The 21,838-nt window shown below is 52.0% G+C and overlaps 2 protein-coding genes across 2 annotated transcripts in view; one reads left to right on the forward strand and one right to left on the reverse strand.

Annotated features, from left to right (window-relative positions):
• Positions 1–21,838, reverse strand: part of LOC143696089 (uncharacterized) — a 154,952-nt gene that overhangs the window by 86,489 nt on the left and 46,625 nt on the right. The window lies entirely within an intron of this gene.
• Positions 10,942–20,208, forward strand: LOC143696035 (uncharacterized). Its single transcript, XM_077191246.1, has 2 exons — positions 10,942–10,952; positions 19,350–20,208. The coding sequence occupies exons 1-2, from the start codon at positions 10,942–10,944 to the stop codon at positions 20,206–20,208; spliced, it is 870 nt and encodes a 289-aa protein (XP_077047361.1).

The following is a 21,838-nucleotide window of genomic DNA, read 5'->3' on the forward strand; positions in this document are numbered from 1 at the left end:
GACACCTGGTCTGGAAAAGGCTGAGAAGGAAATCCAGGAGTGTGGGCGGAATTCACATCAGAGGGGAAGAAATCCGAGTCTAATAGGAAACCAAACACTAAAAACTTACACGACTTGGAAGCAATGAACATTAAAGCAGTGGATTTAGATTGGTTCAGACTACGTAAAGTTTAGGAAAAATCGGGTAAAACTGACATGTCATGGAATGATTTTTTCTGCACAGCCGGGCTATGTGTGGATGAAAGTATTTCTGTTGCACATCCTGGCCAGAACCAAGTAATGCCTTGACTCTCTCACACGAAAGAGATTCTTGGAGAGTTTTTGTTTTCCCTACAGTTTCAGTGATAAGATTACAACATGAGAAACATTTTTTATAATAGTCCTACTTTATATTGTCAGGTAGGTTTGGGACAGAAGGGTGAGAATCAATTTTTGGTCTGGGTTTTTCCATGTTCGCCTTTATGTTGCATTTTGCAAAATTGAAGAGCTTTAACCGTGATACTTTTAACTCTTAAATAGTTAATACTTTTTTTAAAAAAAGCAGGGTGAAGCTGCAAAGGGAAACAGCAAATGGAGAATGTTGGGAAAACTTTACTATAAATAAATGGGGGGGAATTGAGATGAGGGACTACATTTTGTTCATCATGAAAAAGAGACCAGTGTGTTACAAGAGTTGTCTGCTGACTATTTCTGTACTACTTCATGAGATATGAGCTACAAGGATACCAGGGAAGGGGTTGCAGGAGCCCACACATAGTCCCACCCAGCAAATGGTACAAACAGATAACTCACAGAAATAACGACCAGGGAAAGGCTGGGGAAAGGGCAGGGGCAGATAAACACCCAGCAGGGAAACCTTTCCCGCTGACAAATGGTACAAGCAGATAACTCACAGAGATAACGACCAGGGAAAAGCTGGGGAAGGGGCAGGGGCAGATAAACAGTCTGCAAGGCAGGATATTTGCTTGCTTAAGCTTGATAGGGCACAGTCTGCAAGGCAGGACATTTGCTTGCTTAAGCTTGATAGGGCACATATTGCGTTAATCATAAGATTTTGGTAATTTTCCACAGAGAAGTCACCAAATAAGGACATAGGGTGAAGAAGACGCGGCTGAGGAAGACTCCGCAGCCTTTATCACTGACCACCAGGAGACAGAAGGATGACCCCCTAGCAACAACCAGTGCAGGCGCAGAGAACTCCAAGATAACATGGACTCCTGAAGGATGGAGAGGATAAAAGGACTGAATCAGAAACTAGTTGGGGCGGCAGTAGTGGAGCGGAGACTCCCCTGTCGCCCAGCGCTGAGCCTTTGCTTACGTAGTATAGCTGCTTCAATAATTAATAAATTCTTTGATTGGAAATTACTCGTTTTGAGTCAATTCTATAACAATTTGGTGCCGTGACTCGGATGAGAGTTTGGATCGGGTAAGATCTACCCAGAGTGGGGGGCGCCTCATCCAGTGCTTTCCGGGTGGCCCCTCTGGGAGAACCTCTGCCACTCTCACCGACGACCCTAAAATATATACTAGTAAGCAAACGGGACAAATTATACCGGTGAACCCCTTAATAATCTGTGCACGGAGTCCGGACGAAGACGCAGGACGCGTAAGTATAAAAGGGAATCCGTTCGGGCGGGGTTGGGATCCCGGAGTGTGGCGGTGGACAAGTGTGAATGAGAGGAGGGCCGGCAGCCGGACTCTCCAAGTGAGTGCGGACCCTTGAGTAGTGCGGTTCCCGTAGACCCGCGAAGGGCTCGGGCCACAAAAAAGGGGAAGTGAAAGGAATTTGAGAGTGAAAGAAGGCACTCCGGACGAATGGGGCAGGGGAAAAGCAAGACCCCAACCCAAGTCAAACTCCCCCCCATTCCAAGGGACAGTCCCCTAGGATTCATGCTTAGTAATTGGAAGCATTACCCGGGGACCGAGACTAAGGATAGGGCCAGAATGATACATTATTGTATGGAAGTATGGGGTGGGAAAGAGATTTCCAAAAAAAAAAAAAAAAAAAAAGTTTTTTTGGCCCATGTTTGGATCATCTGAAGACTGGGTTCGACAGGACTTGAACCTATGGGTAAATTCTAAAGAGCCCTTCTCGCAAGAGGAGAGTGATTATGCCAAAATATGGGTAGCAAGACCTGAAGTGTATGTTTTCCAATTAAGAGAAGGGAAAGGGGATCCGGACAAAAAGGGGAAGAGGGACAATCATTTGGGCGACTTAATTATAGCACCGCCCCCATATGTCCCACCGCCAGCACCCAATGCCCCACCACCTCCACAACCACCTGCACCAAACAATGATGAAGAGGGTAACCAAGGGGAGGTTAACCAAACCGGTTACCAAGGCCCGATTACAAGGAGCCGCAGTAGGGTTGAGATGGGGTTATTCTCTCTACGGGAGATGCCCATGGGTGGACCACAGGCGGGTATAGGATTTATTACTGTCCCCTTGAGTTCGGCAGATGTACGAGACTTTAAGAAGGACATGGGACATTTATTAGAGGACCCTTTTGGGGTAGCCGAGAGGGTCGACCAGTTCTTAGGACCAAACATCTATACCTGGGAAGAAATGCAGTCCATTTTGGGCATTCTGTTCTCTACTGAAGAACGGAATATGATAAGAAGGGAAGGAATGCGTATTTGGGACACGCAGCATGTCCAAGGCCTGGCTGCGGACACTAAATGGCCCCTACAGAACCCCCATTGGGACCACCAAAATGCGGCACATAGATTACTGACTAAGATACATCAAAAAAAAAAAAACACATTGGGGATCACAGGGACTGGTAGATTATTTTGCTGCAAAGTATGTGAGTGTGGGAATCTGGGACATTGCCAAACAAGTAACCAGAGGATGCCTAATTTGCTTACAAGTAAATAGAAAAAAAAAAATTTGAGAAAATTACTGGAGGGAGGCCGACCGCTAGCGAAAAGGCCTTTCTCCCACATTCAGATAGATTTCACCGAGCTCCCCAAAGTAGGGAGAACCAAATATTTCTTGGTCTTGGTGGACCACCTAACACATTTTGTGGAAGCCTTCCCAACCGTAAGAGAAACAGCCAAAGTAGTTACGAAAATATTGATGGAAGAGATAATCCCGAGATACGGGGTCCCAGAAGTCATTGACTCAGATAGAGGGCCGCATTTTATTTCCCAAGTTACCCAAAACTTAGCAACAGCTCTGGGCATACGGTGGGAACAACATGCCCCCTGGCATCCCCAGAGCTCTGGACGAGTTGAACGAATGAATGGGGAAATAAAAAAGCAATTGACCAAACTGGTAGCAGAAACCAATTTGACCTGGGTTAAATGTATTCCTCTAGCGTTGCTAAATATAAGAACAAGACCTAGAGCTGATTTAGGGGTATCACCCTTTGAAATGATGTATGGGATGTCGTATAACCTAGAAAATCCTAACGAACATCCTGTCATTAATGACACATGTACGCAAAAATATTTGGTGAAATTGACAAAGTACAGAAAGGCATTATGGGAAAAAGGTATGTTAGCACAACGGCCTCCTTTAGATTTTATCTTACACCAGGTACAGCCAGGAGATTGGGTGCTCGTGAAAAGCTGGAAAGAAAACCCCTTGACTCCAAGGTGGGAAGGACCGTTCCAAGTACTCCTCAGCACAGAAGCAGCCATATGAACCGCTGAAAAAGGATGGACTCATGCTAGTCGCATAAAAGGACCGGTAAAACCCCCTCACAGCTGGGAGGTTTGCAGTCTCCCGGGAGAAACCAAATTAAAGCTGAAACGAACTGATAAATGATTTGGATAATAATCTGGGTTGGAGATAACCATTATCTCCAAACCCAGCTAATAGGGAATCGGGAGGCTCTTGGATATTGCAAACTCTTAGAGGACGAGTTGAGAAAGCCCTACTTTAAGTCCCCGTGATTAGAACATAAAGGGCACCCATGGAAGGGGGAAAAAGCACAGAACAAAGATATAAGGTTAAAGTGTAACTGGTTAGATTGTGACTGTCACCCCCTTGTATGCTTTTCCTGTAAATTGTGTCACGAACCTTGGTGGTCTCATTGTCGGAGTGGTAGAACACCTAGGGGAATTTGTACGCCGTGCTATAAGAAAGAGAGGAGACTACTTCTATCATTCTTAGTAGCAGAGTTGGTACGGGGGAGGTAAAGCTTGGATCTGACGAGTGGTGGGAAACCTTTTCCAAAGGGGTAAATCCTGATCGGTTCTGCTACCACCCTAACAAACTGATCCCCTTTCTCCTGGACATCCTGGAAGTGGTGTGTCGGAAGAAAGCCCCCAATTTGCGGTGTGACCTCTCATTAATAAAAGCTGATAACTGGGCCGCCAGTGCTAAAAAGTGGAAACGGGAGGTTTATCCGTCTCCTGAAGAATACCTCTGCTGCCGAGAAGATGGCAAACCCCGAGGCTCACAGCAACCGAGTCGTCGGGCGAGGCAGAGAGGTAATAACCAGTGGAGTCCGTCGGAAGCCCCGACCCCCATATGGGATGTCCAGGAAATGTTGGCTGTCCTGCCCCAGGATTGGTAACCCACCACTGGGGAAACCAAAGGTAAAATTCAACCTGAGCTCCGACAATGACAGCCCCAAATTACAAGCCTTAATTCTTTTCTGGTGCATCGTAACAAGTTCAGGGGCAGAAGGGTATTCACATCAACCCTTCAAATGGTCACTGATTAGATGGGAAGACCAGTATGTTATCCAGACCAAAATCACGTCTGGCGTACCCAGCTTTTTATGTACTTTGTGTGATTTAATACCTGTAAATCCATGTTTAAATCAGTTTGGATGTTATTTTTGTCCAAGCTCAAACCCGGGAAAAGGGTATTGTAACTATCCAGGACACTTTTACTGTGCTTATTGGGACTGTGTATCAGTAAGCTCCTTTGGGGGGAACAAGGACGGGTTTATCAGAACTGGATGGGGTCCATACAGGTGTACACAGCCCACTTCCACATATACCCAGAAAGAAGGAGGGTTAGATGGAACATGCAATATGATTTACATTAATGTGACAAAACCACATGACCAAGTCTGGTTATTAGGGAAAATGTGGGGAGCCCGATTATGGGAACCAGGGACAGACAGAGGGGGGCACTTTATAATCCAAAAGACAACCGTGCCACACGACCCCGAACCAATTGGACCAAACCAGGCGATAGCTGGAGAACTAACGCTAGGAGAAAATAATGGAAATGAATCAGAAACAGCCCCAACCACTAGTTTTCCAGAAATGTATAAGCAAAACTTTACTGATTCGACCCGAGGACCTGAAAACCCGGGAGAAGGGGACTTGTGGAAAATATTACAGGCCACTTTCCTAGTCCTGAATGAGACCCATCCAAATCTAACTGAGGAATGTTGGCTGTGTTACACCGTAAACCCCCCGTTCTATGAAGCCATAGGGGTAACAGCAAAAAGCAGACGAGTAAATGGGACCAACCCAGCTAGGTGCCTATGGAAAAAAGAAGGAGAAGAATCGAGAGGGATAACCTTGGCAAGGGTAACGGGGAGAGGAAGATGTATAGGACGAGTACCAGTGGAAAAACGACATCTATGTCAGGTTATGGGGAATTTGAGTGACCCTAAGAAACCTGCCAGCTGGATACTGCCAGCAGCAAATACTAAATGGGTCTGTAACACTCTCGGAGTCACCCCATGTATAAATATAGACCGATTTAATGAATCCAGTGACTTTTGTATTCAAGTATTGATAGTACCCAGAGTCCTTTACCACCCCGTAGAGTACGTTTATGAACAATATCAAAATATAGGACCCCACATAGTGAAACGGGAAATATTCACAACCTTCACTGTAGCAATGTTACTAGGAATAGCTGCAGCCGGGACAGGAAGAGGAATAGCCTCACTCATACAGCAACACCGAGGATTCCAAGAACTAAGAGCCTCTGTAGATGAAGACCTCAGGAGGATCGAAACCTCCATCAAAGACCTCACAGAATCATTAGATTCCCTAGCAGAGGTAGCCTTACAAAATCGAAGGGGGTTAAATCTATTATTCCTGCAACAAGGAGGACTATGTGCTGCTTTAAGAGAAGAATGCTGCACATATGTAAACAAGAGCGGAATAATACGGGACTCAATGGCAAAACTAAGGGAGGGGCTAGAAAGAAGACAAAGAGAAAGGGAAAAACACCAAAGCTGGTATGAATCTTGGTTTAACTATTCTCCTTGGCTTACAACTTTATTATCAACGATAGCGGGTCCACTACTTCTCTTACTATTGGGACTCACGTTTGGCCCTTGTATTTTTAATAAATTGATTAGCATTGTAAAAGGCAGATTAGAAGCTGCTCACCTTATGCTCACACGAGCAAAATACGGAACCTTGAAGATGGATGATCCAGAAGAATCTCTGGAGCTCAGCAAAAGGGAATTAGAGCGTTTTGACGAACAAAATTGAGTATCAAAACAAAGGGGGGATTGAGATGAGGGACTACATTTTGTTCGTCACGAAAAAGAGACCAGTGTGTTACAAGAGTTGTCTGCTGACTATTTCTGTACTACTTCATGAGATATGAGCTACAAGGATACCAGGGAAGGGGTTGCAGGAGCCCACACATAGTCCCACCCAGCAAATGGTACAAACAGATAACTCACAGAAATAACGGCCAGGGAAAGGCTGGGGAAAGGGCAGGGGCAGATTAACACCCAGCAGGGAAACCTTTCCCGCTGACAAATGGTACAAGCAGATAACTCACAGAGATAACGACCAGGGAAAAGCTGGGGAAGGGGCAGGGGCAGATAAACAGTCTGCAAGGCAGGACATTTGCTTGCTTAAGCTTGATAGGGCACATATTGCGTTAATCATAAGATTTTGGTAATTTTCCACAGAGAAGTCACCAAATAAGGACATAGGGTGAAGAAGACGCGGCTGAGGAAGACTCCGCAGCCTTTATCACCGACCACCAGGAGACAGAAGGATGACCCCCTAGCAACAACCAGCGCAGGCGCAGAGAACTCTGAGATAACATGGACTCCTGAAGGATGGAGAGGATAAAAGGACTGAATCAGAAACTAGTTGGGGCGGCAGTTGGTGGAGCGGAGACTCCCCTGTCGCCCAGCGCTGAGCCTTTGCTTACGTAGTATAACTGCTTCAATAATTAATAAATTCTTTGATTGGAAATTACTCGTTTTGAGTCAATTTTATAACAATGGGGTGTCCAGGGGGTCCCTGTGCCCAGGAAAGGGGGTGCATGGTCCCCGGTGTTGAGGAAGGTGGTGGGTGGGGGCTGTGGAAGGCAGGAGTGGGGGTCCAGGGGGTGCTGGGGTCAAGGAAAAGCGGGGGCTGGGGTGTCTGAGAGGGGGAGGGCCGGGAAAGGGGGTGCGGGGGGGCATTGGTGCTGCATGAGGGGGTGCAGGAGGGTCCCCGTGCTGGATAAGGGGGTGCAGGGGGGGGGTCCCTGTGCCTGAGAACGGAGGGTTTGGGAGGGTTCCAGTCTCGGATATGGGGGTGCACAGGGGTCCTGGTGCAGTGGAATGGGGGTTCAGGGGGTCCTGGTGCTGTATAAGGGGATGCAGTGGGGTCCCGGTGCCCAGGAATGGGGGGTTCAGGGGTGCCGGTGCCAGATAATGGCCTGGCTGGGATCTGGTGCTGGGAAAAGGGGTGCAGGGGGTCCCAGGGCCAGATAACGGGATGCACTGGGGTCCCGGTGCCCAGGAATGGGGTTCCGGGGGGTTCCGTTCCCGAGTTCCGGGGTTCAAGGGGTCCTGGTGCCTGAAAATTGAGGTTCAGGGGGTCCCGGTGCCGGGTAAGGGGATGTAGTGGATCCCGGTGCCCAGAAATTGGGGTTCAGGGCGGTTTCCCTGCCCGGGAATGGGGGCTCAGGGGGTTCCAGGCTGCAGATAAGGGGGTGCAGGGGTTATCGGGGCTGAGAAGGGGGTACAGGGGGGGTCCCAGTGTCCCGAAATGAACGTTCAAGGGGGGTCTCTTGACCCCCTGGAACCCCAGGGGACCCTCCGGGATCCCCTGGAACCCCTTCCAGGAAGCGCCGGGAATGAAGAACTGGGGGGACGCCGAAATTTGGGAGATCTGGGGGTCCAAAAGCCGAGGAAAAGGGCGGGTCAGGGGTCTGGGAAGGACGAGGTGGCCGGGAATGGGCGTGCAGGGCGTCCCAGAGCACTGACGGGGGTGCGGGGGGATCCTAGGCCCGGATTAGGGGGGGCAGGGGGGTCCCAGTGCCCAAAAATTGGGGTTCAGGGGGTTCCCGTGCCGGGGAATGCGGGTTCGGGGGGAGTTTCCTTCCAGGAATTCGGGATTCAAGGGGGTCCCGGTGGCCGGGAATTGCGGTTCCGGGGGCGTCGGTGACCAGAAATGGGGATTCAGGGGGGTCCTGGGGCCACATGAGGGGGTACAGGGCGGTGCCAATGCTGGGCAAGGGGGTACAGGGGGTCCCTGTGCCCAGAAATGGGCGCTCAAGGGGGTCCGCGTGCTCAGGAATGGGGGTTCAGGGGGGTCCCGGTGCTGAAAAAGGGTGCTGAGGGGGTCACAGGACCGAAAATGGGGGTTCAGGGGAGTCCCGGTACCCGGGAATGGAGGTTTAGGGAGTTCCCGGTGCCCAGGAATTGCGGTTCAGGGGGGTCCCGGTGAACAGAAATAGGGGTTCAGGGGATCTCGGTGCCAGATGAGGGGGTACAGGGGGGTCCCGGTGCTGGGGAAGTGGAGTGAGGGGGGCTGGCATGACCCAAAATGGGGGTTCAGGAGGGTTCCCCTGCCCGGGAATGGAAGATCAAGGGGGTCCCGGTGCCCGGGAATTGCGGTTCAGGGGGGTCCCGGTTTCGGGGGGTCCCACTCACCTTTGGTCGCGGCCCCCGGGTCCCCCAGGAGCCCCAGGAGCCCCCGGAGCACCCCCAGCCCCAGCGCTGGGGCCATCGCAGCCGTCCCCGATCGCGGCTGCAGAGACGCGAAAGCGAAAGTGCCCGAGGGAGCGCGGGGGGAGGGGGAAAGGGCGAATTCCAGGGAATTCACCTGGATCCCCTCCTGGCACCCCTCTGGATCCCTCGGGGATCCGTCTGGGACCCTCCAGGGCCGCGCCCTGCGGGACCCCCGGGCCGGGCTGTGCTGAACTCCCGGCCCTGCGCTCAAACTCTGCCCGGACCCCGCTGGGCTCGGCCCAAAGCCGGGCAAGCAGCGGGAGCAGCGGAGCCAATTTTTGCTGCGGGTGCGGGTCCCACCCCCGGCGGAGCAGGGCTGGGCGCTGGGACCCGATCCCTGATTCCCAATCTCCTTCTCTCTCTCGCTCTCTCTCTGCTGTTCTCTCCCTTTCCTTTGGGGGATCATAAATCCCAGAGCGGCCGCAGAGCCCCGTGCCCAGGCCGGGTTTCCCAGCAAAGGGAGGCTGGGGCTGAGGTGCCCCGGGCTGGCCGGGAATGGGGGCCCGGGGCTCCCTGGGCTCACGGAAATGGGGGATCCAGGGGCTGGGAGAGGAGGATACCCGGGAAAGGGGGTGCAGGGGGGTGTTGGTGCAGGATAAGGGGGTGCAGGGGGGGTCCCAGTGCCCGGGAATGGGGTTGGGAGGGGGGGGTGGGCAGCAGCTGCTGGAGAGAGACTGGGACAGACTGGAATGGACTGGGACAGACTGGGAAAAGAACCCACTGGGAGCAGAACTGAGGCAGCAGAGATCATACTGGGATATACTGGGACCACACTGAGGGCTACTGGGAACATGCAGGGGACAATTGAGATTGGACTGGGAGGGACTGGGAATGGTTTGGATCATCGTGGGACTGACTGGAATCATACTGGGAGTGATCAGATCTGTAGTAGGGGTGAAGAAGAGAAACTGGAATAATGCAGGGAGCAACTGGGATCATACTGGGAGCAGCTGCCCCATGCTGGGGTCATACTGGGATCATACCGGGACTGATGGGGTGACACTTGGAGTGACTGGCATAGTACTGGGAGTGTCTGGGAGTAACTGGGATCAAACTGGAGGTGACTGGACTTATACTGGCAGCAACTGGGACCACAGCGGGGGCAAATGGCATCGGGTAAGGTGTGACCGGGCTCATCCTGGAAGTGCCTGGGGCCACACTGGGCTCTTACTGAGAGGGACTGAGAGTGAAAGGAACCATACAGGGCATGACTGGGAGCCGCTGGGACCGTGTCGGGGGCAACTGGGATCCTACCGGGAGTGATTTGGACCATACTGGGAGTGACCGGGAGCCACCGGTGAGGCGGCGGCGGAGCTGGGAGGCGGCCGCAGCGCAGGTGGGAGCCGCGCTGGGTTGTGCGGGGGCTCGGGGCTCGCTGCGGGCCTCGGGGGCGGCAGGGGGCTCAGGCGGGTTCCTTGTGCCGTGTCCGGCCCGTGGTGCCGCTGCCGTGAGGGCGCTGCGGGAGCGGCTGCCCGCGGTCTCCTTGCGGCCGCTGCCTCGGCAGGAGCCGCTGCCGGAGCAGCGCTGGCTCGGCCCGGTTCCTGTGGCTGGCACAGGGGCGGCTGCCCCGTGCCCGCGGCTGTGCGGGGAAATTCACGTGGCCGGAGGTTTCCGTGCCCCGAGGAGACAGAGGAGTCCTGTACAAGTGGCTTTATTGCTGAGCAGAGGGAGAGGCCGTGGCGCATTTGCCGTGCGCTCGCTGCCATTGTTGTAGTTCGCAGCCTCCTTTTTATCCTCATTTTCCCGCCTCATCTCCCTCTCCCTTTGCCCACTGGCCGAGGTACTTGGAAGGTTCAGACCTCCCGATCTGCCAACTGCACGTCCTCGTTAATGTGCACCCCCACTTTTGTAGAACAGCCGATATTCACGGCTCTGTTAAGTCTTTTTTGTTCTCGACGTTCAGGAATTTAGCGGGACTTTCTGTGAGCAGCACTCCATGTTAATTAATAACATTTATTGAAGCTGGTGGTTTCGCCCCTTACTTCCTTATCTACAAGTCCCTGGCCCCTCGCTCAGCTGCTGAATGAGCTGCACTCTCAAGGTGCGGAGCATGGTAAAAAGGTGAGAGGTGCTGCAGCACATCAGAGCAGAAGCAGCATTCGTTTAACCCATGGTCTGCCAGGGAACCACAAAACCATGTCCCATTCCCATCCTTTCCACGTTTGGACTGGTACATGAGCTGCTTTTTTGTTTCCTTTGTTATCTTTGGCTTTGTCATCTATTTGCCAAGACCAGTTTGAGTCATTTGATTTTCCACAAACTCCTCTTTTCTCTGCTATCAGATGATCTGATCCCATCCCATGGTGAAATGTTGTGTTCCTCATTTCAGTGGATTGCTCAGCAGGAAGGTCAGGAGCTGGAGCTGTCTGGTTGGTTATTCCGAGGCCAGCTTGTAATCTAATGGTGCCATTGAAATGAGAAATGGGTTCTGTGGCTCCTGATATGAATTGGTTTGGGTTCCCAGGGGCTGGTCCATGGTGTTGTAGGATTTGTTCTGCTGGCCGTTCATCTTCTCCCCATTTTTGGCCGCTCTCTCCAGCCAGGGCTGCATCAATTGACCATTTGTCTCTAATTAAATCATCAAATACTTGGATTCCCAACTGATTTCCCGGAACTTGTGGTAGCAAGAACATCTCAGTGCTCTAATCCACCCTATATAACATAGACAGTGACAGCACACGTTGGAGTGGGCAGAGGGATGATTCCCCCCATTTATTTATAGTGAAGTTTTCCCAACATTCTCCATTTGCTGTTTCCCTGTGCAGCTTCACCCGTTTCTGTCGCAGGGTCAGATATCCTCACCCCGGGCTCTGCCTTGAGCTGTGCAAATTCCATCAGTGCAAGCAGGCAGAGCTCGGGGTGAGGGGCAGGGGGAACCAGCCCAATTCCTGCCCCAGGCAAGAGACCCAGGTACATTGGCCAGGCTTTGCCCAGCAGGGTTCATTTGCATTCCTAAAGCTCCTCTCCTGGCTGACTAGAACCAAAGCTTCTCTTCCAGGGCTGCCATCTGGTGAGTCACATGTGGCCCCCCGGAATCTGCTTTTTTTAAAAAAAGTATTAACTATTTAAGAGTTAAAAGTATCACGGTTAAAGTTCTTCAATTTTGCAAAATGCAACATAAAGGCGAACATGGAAAAACCCAGACCAAAAATTGATTCTCACCCTTCTGTCCCAAACCTACCTGACAATATAAAGTAGGATTATTATAACAAATGTTTCTCATGTTGTAATCTTATCACTGAAACTGTAGGGAAAACAAAAACTCTCCAAGAATCTCTTTCGTGTGAGAGAGTCAAGGCATTGCTTGGTTCTGGCCAGGATGGGCAACAGAAATAATTTCATCCACACATAGCCCGGCTGTGCAGAAAACATCATTCCATGACATGTCAGTTTTACTCGATTTTTCCTAAACTTTACCTAGTCTGAACCAATCTAAATCCACTGCTTTAATGTTCATTGCTTCCAAGTCGTGTAAGTTTTTAGTGTTTGGTTTCCTATTAGACTCGGATTTCTTCCCCTCTGCTGTGAATTCCGCCCACACTCCTGGATTTCCTTCTCAGCCTTTTCCAGACCAGGTGTCTCCAGCTGTGCGGGGGCAGTGTCTGGGGTAGCTGTTGGTTGCTGTTTGCTGCGGGGCGTTGATGTTTTGTTGCTGGTCCTTATCTCTGTGGGTGTCTTTTGGGCTATTCCCAGTCTGTTCGGATGTTAAACTCGTCTCCATTGAGTGGTGGAGATGAGTTTAACATCCGAACAGACTGGGAACCCCTTAAATAAAACCTTTAAAATTTCTTTCCCAAAGGCAAACCTTTGAGTAGAGAAACCTTTCTGAGCAGAGAAATAAGATTTAAAAGAAGCAGGATGGGTACATTTTGCAGCAGTGCAGTGGCAGGCAGCCCAGAATGTGGGTGTGAGTGAGCCCCAGGGTGGAATTGTGCCGCGGTGCTCCCCAGCAGCTGTGGCAGTGCAGGCCCAGCCAGCGCTGGAGCTGCAGCAGCGGCAGCGAGGCTTGGCCGCAGTGGCTGGAGGTGCCAGGGGAGGGTGGCCAGGCTTCCCGAGGGTTTGAGCAGAGGATCTGTGGGCAGGCCCAGGGGCTTGGCCCGCTCTGGAGCCCTGGCTGCTGCTGCGTTGCCTTCAGGGCAGGCTCAGGGGCGGCTCCCATGGTCCTGCTGCAGGCGGGAAGTGCAAATCTCCGGGGCTTCAGAGCCCCTGAGGCCAGGCTGAGGGGTCCCCCCGTGCTCAGCTGTGCTGGCGGCTGTTTCTGGCCTCAGGGACACTTGGCGTGGGCCCCTTGGCCACCAGTGGTGCTGCTTTGCACTCCTTAGGCAGGAGCCGATGGCCTGGCTGGGTGTTGGCAACAGCAAAGTCCCAGGGCAGGCTCTGTGCCAGCCCAGCTTCCTGGGGGAGAGATTCCACAGGAGACAGGATCCTGGCTACAGCCTGCCTTACATTTACATCCCTTATTTCCACCCTGCACTAGGTGGAGAATTGCCCAGGTAAGGAATTCCAGACATGAATTCCAAGGGAGATAATTGACTATCTGCCTTGGGTCTGGCTCTTTTTCTTGCCAAGGCCAATGGCAAAAGCTGTACCCATGGCATCTTGGTTTCTATCTCCGGCTTCCAAAGGTGTTTCTTTATTTCCCCATTCATTCTTTCTACCCAACCCGAGCTCTGGGCTTGCCAGGGGTTATGGAGGTCCCATTGTATTCCTAAAGCTGCCATAACCCCCTGAAGGGTCTTTCCTGTAAAATGAGTTCCCCATCTGAATCTATTGCTTCCACAATCCATTATCTTTGAATTATTTCTTTTAGCAATAGGTTAATAAGTGATCCAGTGCTTGCTGAAGCAGTCAGAATTGCTTTTGCCCCCCTGTTAGGTGCCATGGTGTCACCAGAAGATTTTGAAGCCTTCCTGCTCAGGGCATTTCAGTGCCAGGCTCTTACAAGCACCCACAGCTCCTTGGGTTGAGCTGAGCATGGGCCGGTGACCTGCGCTTGGTCTGATTCCCCTTCCTTAATAACAGCCTGTCTTGTAGCTCTTTTCCCTCCTGCTGCCCTTGCAGAGCCATCCACAAACACATTGTCTCCCTCAGGCCAGGGAATGTCCCATCAATCTCTCCCAGCCTGGCTCGGGAGCTCTGTCCCTTGAGTGCAGTCCTGGGTTCCTTGCCAGCCCCTCTCCAGGCTGTTCAAACAGGAGGCTGGGTTAAACCCTTGCCCTGTCCTCAGTTCTGAATCCTCCTGTGCCACTGAACAAGTTTCATACTGTAATAACCGAGCCCTGCTCATCCATTGAGAGGCTCTTTTGGTTGTCAAAGCTTTAACTTGATGCCAGACTTGAACTCTAGGAGATCCTCCTGTTGTCATCAGTTTTCAGGCCTCTGCTCCCACGGAAGCTGTGGCTGCACAATTCTGCAGACAATGAGGCTGCTCTCTGGCCACTGGGTTAAACATTTTAGCACAAGAATTCCTTTGGCAAGACCCTGTTTAACGTCCACCTATAATTCAAATTCTTTTTCCCTGTCTGGAAGGCCCAGGCCACTCGCCTCAGTTAATCTTAATTTTAACACTTGAAAATTCTGTGTTTCCTCCTTGTGTCCATCCATCCAGTTTGTTGACTGGCAAGATAGGAGTGTTGTAGGGAGACATCCTTGGCTCCAAAAGCCCTGCCTTTAACAGGGACTCAATACCAGGCTGTGAGCCCTTCCTTCCCTCTCTTGGAACAGGGTAGTGCTTGTCCTGGTTGCTTTAATTTGTAGAGGCTCCATATCTAATTTTCTGTATTTCCCTGGGGCTGCCCACACTTCTGGGTTCACTTCAGCATAGGCCTTGTCAGACTTTTGACACAGAGGTACAACAGAACTAGCCTCTGTATCCCTTTTTACAGTATTAAAATCCAGCTCTCAAACTCCTTCCTAGTTAATTACAATCACAGGAGGAAGAAAAAGAAATTCATTTATTTCAAACCTATCCCCCACAGCTTCTAATAGTGGTTGAACAAATCATACCTGCTCATCTTTCCCTCTCATTCCCTTAAAAATTAAAATATTCCTTTACTATTTTCCCCTTTAGGTCTAAGATTCAGAGCAGATTGAGAGGCCCCTGTGTCCATCAGGAAATGCCTCCTCTCAATGCAGACCCACCTGAATGTTCTCAAGGGCTCCAGTGTGGAGGGTCCCTGGTGTGATGGGAGCTGTGCCAGCCCTGCCAATCCATGTCCATCACGGGCTGGACTTGCTGGTCCTGAGGGTGCTGCTGTCTCTGCTTGCAGTGTCCTTGTGCCCTGCAGCCGGAGCCCTGATTCCTTGCCAGGGGCTGTTTGGGTGGGCTGTGCCCTGCCGAGGAGGGCAATGCCTCTGCCGGGTGCTTGTGGCCGAGCCGTGCCCTGGGTGCCGGGGCCCCCTTGGGCCCTGGGGCTGATCCCTCAGGGGCTGTAGGAGCCCTGCCCTGGCCTTTGCCTTCAGCTTGGCCTTTTGCTGCTCCCTTCTTGCACTCACCTGCTGGGCCTTTGTGCCCAAGTGCTGCAGGGCCTTCTTCTGCCCCTCCTGCAGCCCCCCTCAGTGCCTGTGGGTGCTTGTCTTGCTTTACAAGACAGGTGTCTGCTTGGGAAGGCAGAAAAAGCCTCTCTTGGAATGGAGAATGCAAACCCCCTCCCTCTTAATTTTTAGGATAGTGAAATCAAGGGGCTCTCAGGCAAAGATATGGGATTAGGAATAACGGTTCTTTACTAGTGTGTATAATATAATAATAGTAGTGTGTATCAACAGCTCCGGCAGTGACAACAAACAGAGCCCGGAGCCGGTCCCGGCCTTTCGGCTGCGGCGCTTTCCCCTTGGGTGCAGTTCCGGGCACGACCGGCAGGGGCGCCGGTGGCTCCCGCGGGGCGGGGCAGCGCATCCCTGCCATGGGAACCTCTCTTCACGGCAATAGAGCAATCCCTTCATCTAACTCTTTCACTTTTTTACCTTCTGTAGCCTTTCTCCCGTGTTTTGGGAAAGAATTTGGAGAGGGCTGCCTTTTAACTGAGCTCCTCGTGTTTCGATAAGGTGCTTCCTGTAGAGAGAGGGATTTTCCCTGAACAGCCGGAGCTGTGGTTACCAAGGGGACGTAACTCAGAGCAGGAGGGGTCAGGGGAGGATATCCCGCCGAGGCTCGGTCGGAGTGTGGGCAGGGTCTGCTGCCGGAATGGCCAGAGGGGGATCTTCCCGTGGCGGCCGAGCCGGAGCGTGGGCAGCCCCCACATGGCTTCTGGCGGCTGATCCGGCAGCTCCCGGCAGAGAAAAGGCAGGTGGGAGACCCCGGCAGCAGCAGCGGCGCTGCCCAGCGCAGCTGGCACGGGCAGGGCAGCCGGGGATGGGATGGCTGGGACCCGCCCTCGGTGCGGTCGGCGCGGTGACCTCGGCCCACGCGGCAGGACAGAGCAACCCCATCTTGCCCAGCATGGCCGGCAGAGCGGCCGCGGGCCGGGCAGTGGGGCCAGGGCACACAAATTCACCGCCAGCGCCGGGGCAGGTGGAGCTGCCCTGGGCAGTGAGCCCGCACCTGGGATGGAAACCGGGGCAGGCGGAGCTGAGGCGGGCAGCGAGGCGGGACCCGGGACAGGCGCCTCGGCCGCCAACGGAGGGGGCAAGAGCTGCAGAGGATCCCACTCTCTTTCTGACTTTTCCTCTTGTTCCCCTCCCTTTCATTTCCCCTTTTTATTTTCTTGGTTTTTTCCTCGGGTGTTTCTGATACTTCAAAGATTTTTATTCTCCTAAAATCTCCTGTCTAACATATGGCATATTCTCTTTCTTCTAGATTAAATGGGTTTTTTTCCAAATAAATCCAGAAGCTAACAAATCTAAACTTCTGCTTGGATATTTTGAAATGGTCGACGAGCTAACTCATGACCTCCTAATGTTGTTTTTCTCATCACCTTTTTATTTATCCTTTGGCAAATTAAGCATCTTTCAGTGACTTGCTTTGCTACAGCAAAAATCCCAGTGCACCCAAAATTCCTTAAAAAATGATCACACAAAGCTTGAGTACGCCAGTGGGGTTTCTGATGCACGTCTTCTAATCTTTTCCTAGTAAGCACATTTTATTAAGTCATGGAGAAGTTTCTGTTACTCTGATTTATCTTGTTCATTTCCTATCTTGTTTAATTCTTTTTTCTCGGCTTCCCTAAACTTTGGAATTTCCAGTTTTTCCTCGTTTGGAGTTAATATTAAACTAACTCTTTCAGCTCCATTTTCTGCTGCATCCTTAGCTTTGTGATCTGCCCCCAGTTTGCCCAGTTTGCCTCTCCTTTGGCCCGGGCCGGGTTCCCCCCGCCCGCAGCGGCTGGGAGCAGCCGAGAGCCCCGCGCTGCCCATGCCGACCTGGCCCGGCTCCATGGCCGCTGCTGCCGCGGGCTGCGAGGGCTGCGGGAACGGGGCACCGAGGGTGTGGCTGCTGCTGGGGGAGGAGGAGGAGGGAGGGAAGGGCAGGGATGGAGGGGGAGGAGGAGGAAAGGGAGGAGGGATGGAAGGGGAGGGATGAAGGCGGAGAGAGAGCAGCGATGGAAGGAGGAGAAGGAGGTGGGGTTAGGGAGGAGGAGAAGGAATGGAAGGGCAGGGATGGAAGTTGAGAAGCTGGTGGGCATAACAGAGGAGCTGGAGGGCAGATGGAAGAGGACGATGGGAGGAAGAGGAAGAGGAGGGACAAAGGCAGATCAAGGCTGAGCTGAGGCAGCCACGCGGTCTCGAGCCCTGCCTGAATTCGCAGCCCCCACCTGTGGGATCATCGCCCCCCCCATGGCGCAGGTGAGTGGGGAGGGGGAGCCCGGCCCGGATATCCCGGGGGGTCCCTGGGTTGGGTTTTTGGGGGGATGTGTGGAGAATGAAGAAGTCCAAGGCTGAGCGGAAAAGGCCCCTCGGGGGGACATCGGGGGGTGGCGGTGGCGGCTGCCGGCAGAGGCAGCCTGGAGGAGCAGAGCCCTGTGTGCCCCAGGAGGCCAAAGTGGGGAGGCCAGAGAGGGGGGAGCGCCGCCATTGGCGGGAGCCTCAAGAGCCTGGAGAGGGGCAGGGGGGACTCCTTGGAGCCGCTGCAGCCCAGAGCAGAGAATGAGGGGAGAAGGGAGCCCGGGAGCCCAAAGAGCCCCGGCATCCCGAAATGGGGAGGGCCAAGAGGGGGGAGCTTTTGGCATTGCTGGCACTGCCAGCAGCCTGGGCAGGGTGGGCACCCAGGAGAAGGGGGACCCCCAATGCAAGGGTGACCCCAGCAGCTGGGACGGGGGGAACCCCTGAACACCAGAGGGGAGGGACCAGGGACGGGCAACCCCTGGGAGGCTTTTTCAGGGCTGAATGTTGGTGTTTGGGAGGTTTTTCTGGAGCCCAGATGGCCGGATTAGAGATGTACCTGGTCAGAGAGACCTTCAAACTCAGCGTGTGTTGGGGTAGATGAAACAGGAAAGCCTTATGAATATTATTGTCTGGCCTTTCATTCCAATCCTGCTTATAGTTACTATATTCTCAAAAGCTTTTGAGAGTATAGGAACTCTAAGCAAGATTGGAATGAAAGCAAGCTTTTAGATACCTTAGTTACTGAACAAAAGGAAAACAATGGTGTGGCCCGACTGAAGGTAATCCTCTTCTGATGAAACAATTCCCACTGCTTGCAGACAGGTCCAAGGGTCACAGCAGACTCTACTAGCTCAGCAGAAGGGCTCCAAAGAGGTGTTTTTAGGGTTTGAAATGTAACACAGTATGGTGATGTAATGATTCTTACAGGCTGTATGTAAATGCTAAAGGATTTGTATCTTGTACTGGACTGGTTAGTGAGAAATAGAATATTTAACACAGAAGAAGATTTATTGTATCGTAACGGGAACCTTACACTCTTACACTCTTACCCTCTTACTCTCTCACCCTCTCATCATCTCTGGTCCTCTCTTCTCTCAGGCCTGCTCCAAGCTGTGGCTGGCAGCTCCAAGCAGGGCCCTGCACCCAGGCCCTTTGCAATAAACCACAAGTTCCACGACCTGGCTGCAGAGATCTCTCGTCTCCGTCCGTCCCAACCGTGCTACCCCCGACGCTCCTACAAACGTGCTCATCCCTTGTTTTCCCCAAACCAGGATTTCCCATTGCCAACCCTGAGAGGCTGTGAGGAAGAGGAAGATGCCCCGGGACACTGAGGCAGGTGAGGAGGAAGTCAGTGCCCCTTTCCCCTCTGTGCTGCTCCATCTCCCAGCCCAGCAGGGCCCCCGGCTGCAGCACAGCCCTGGGGGGATCTCATTGCCCTTGCCTGTGACACGGAGGCAAATCCCATGCTGTCCTTGTCCTTCCTCGCCCAGAGCAGGAGCTGAGCATGGAGAGCAGGGAGGACAAATGCCCGCGGCAGAACCTGGTGGCAGAGGCCGTTTTGAGCGGCTCCACGGCGCAGGAAGCCAACGGGGAGGAAAAGGCCCGGAGATGCCGCACGAGGAGGGGCTGCAAACGCAGATGGCGGGGATGTGAGGGGGAAAGAGGCAGCCTGGGCCGGGAAGGCGGCCGGAGATGGAGGCAGAGCTCGGAGCTGGTGCTCCATGAGCAGCTTCATGATGGGGAGAAGCCCCACACGTGCGTGGAGTGTGGGAAGAGCTTCAGGTGGAACTGCCACCTGATCAGGCACCAGAGGATCCACACTGGGGAACGGCCCTACGAGTGTGGGGAGTGTGGGAAGAGCTTCAGAGAGAGCTCCAGCCTGATCAAGCACCAGAGGACCCACACTGGGGAGAGACCCTATGAGTGCTCCAAGTGTGGGAAGAGGTTTCAGACCAGCTCGAGTCTCTTCCAGCACTATCAGAGTCACACAGAGGAGAGGCCCTTCCAATGCCCTGACTGTGGGAAGGGATTCAGGCAGAACTCCACCCTCGTCACCCACCGGCGCATCCACACTGGGGAGAGGCCCTACGAGTGTGATAAATGCAGGAAGAGGTTTCAGACCAGCTCCAGTCTCCTCCGGCACTGTCGGATTCACACAGAGGAGAGGCCATTCCAATGCCCAGACTGTGGGAAGGGATTCAAGTACAACTCCGACCTTGTCAATCACCAGCGCATCCACACTGGGGAGAGGCCCTACGAGTGTGATAAATGCAGGAAGAGGTTTCAGACCAGCTCCAGTCTCCTCCGGCACTGTCGGATTCACACAGAGGAGAGGCCCTTCCAATGCCCAGACTGTGGGAAGGGATTCCAGCGCAACTCCACCCTCGTCAGGCACCGGCGCATCCACACAGGGGAGAGGCCCTACGAGTGTCCCCAGTGTGGAAAGAGCTTCTCACAGAGCTCTAACTTGACCCGACACCAATGGAGGCACCGGTAAGGGAAGCCCTGCAAGTGCCCCGAGTGCGGGAAGAGCTTCGTGCGCTGCTGCAGCTCCATCCCCCACTGGAGGAGGCACTTTGGGCACAGCCCTGGTCACTCTCATTCCCTGTGATCCATGTTGGGAACACGCCTGGCTGTTTGTCCTTTGGTTTGGCTTTAATTTTTGCTCTTCTCAATATCTTTGCACTCCAAAAACCCAGAGGGATTGATCTGTCACCTTAAAACCACTCAAATCCCACTGAAAACTAAGTTTTAAGCCATAAATGCTCAATCGCACTTCAAATTGCTTGTTCCCTCCTCAAAAAAACTCAGTCCCAGGATAAACTTGCTCAATTCCACAGCCATCAGGGTGAGATGGGGTTGGAAGGAGATTGGGAGAAGTGGGATCATGTGGAGCAGTGGGATGGGGATTGTGTGGGCCTGGGTGTGTGGGATGTATTTGATAGCAAATAAAACTTTCAAGAGGTCCTGATTTCTGTCCCGTTCATTTTCAGTCAGTTCTGTTTACAGAGTGCCACCTTGTCAGCTGATTAAATTCCTATAAAAGTCCCATTTTTAAATCATCTAACCCAAACAGTCCAAAAACCAATATCCAAGTAAAGCCACTCACCTATAATTAAATTTTTAAAAAATATTTTAATTGTTTTTGAGTATCTAAGGGTGATAAAGTTTAATTGTTTGGTTAAAATGTCTGAGAAATTATACTGCTGTTTGGTTTTGTGTTTAGTATATTTGTAATATGAATTGTTTCACTACGGTGTGTTAGATTGTATGCTAGTTTTTTTAGATATTTTTTATCTAAAGTATATTAGTCATCGAGTTAAAACTTTCAAAAGGGATTTCTTGGTATATAATTTGTTTATTTATATGCATTGGTAATATTATAGCAACAATTGTTTTTTTGGGTTGAACCATTTGAATATTGTAAGGAAGACTTGAGATTTTTATATTTCATTTTTATTATAATTTATTTAATTTTAATTATTATTTCTTTATTTATAATTCTAATTTTTTTGAGATGTGTCCTGGTTTAGGGCAAATTTGAGAGAAAACCTCCACGGGGGACCCTCCAGAAAGCAAAGCCACAGGGCCCTCCCCCCAACCGGTTCGGGAGGGATTGCTCAGAGAGAAGTGGAAAGAACCTGTTCATTTAACAGGCACAGCACCCCCAGCACACAAAATGAACAATACCCATGACACCGCTCTTTCCCGGCTCTGAAAAGGATGACAAATTCAGAAAGTCTCTCTTGGGGGTGGTCGCTCTGTTCTCAGTCCCTCCGGCGCTGGGGCAGCTGCTGCAGCCACAAGGTGCAAACTCTCGGTGTTTCCCAGCTCCCAGTCCAGAGCAGCTTCAAGTAATTCTGAAAAAAGGAAAGGAAAAACAGTCCAGGGAAAAATTCAGACTGCTTAGCTAAACTAACTAATGAGCAGAAGCAAAAAGCGAGAGCAAAGCAGGAGCAAGAGCAAAGCAAAAAGCCAAGCAAAAAGCAAAAGCAGCACCATGTACTGCCCCGTCTCTGTGTCCCACCAGCTGTGGAGGAGCAGGCTGATAAGAAACCAAAACAAAACTTTCACTCTTCAGAGCCAGTCTTGAAGGCACAGAACATAATATCCAGCATGAACAGAAG

Source organism: Agelaius phoeniceus, chromosome 28, assembly GCF_051311805.1.
Source record: "Agelaius phoeniceus isolate bAgePho1 chromosome 28, bAgePho1.hap1, whole genome shotgun sequence".
NCBI lineage: Eukaryota > Metazoa > Chordata > Aves > Passeriformes > Icteridae > Agelaius > Agelaius phoeniceus.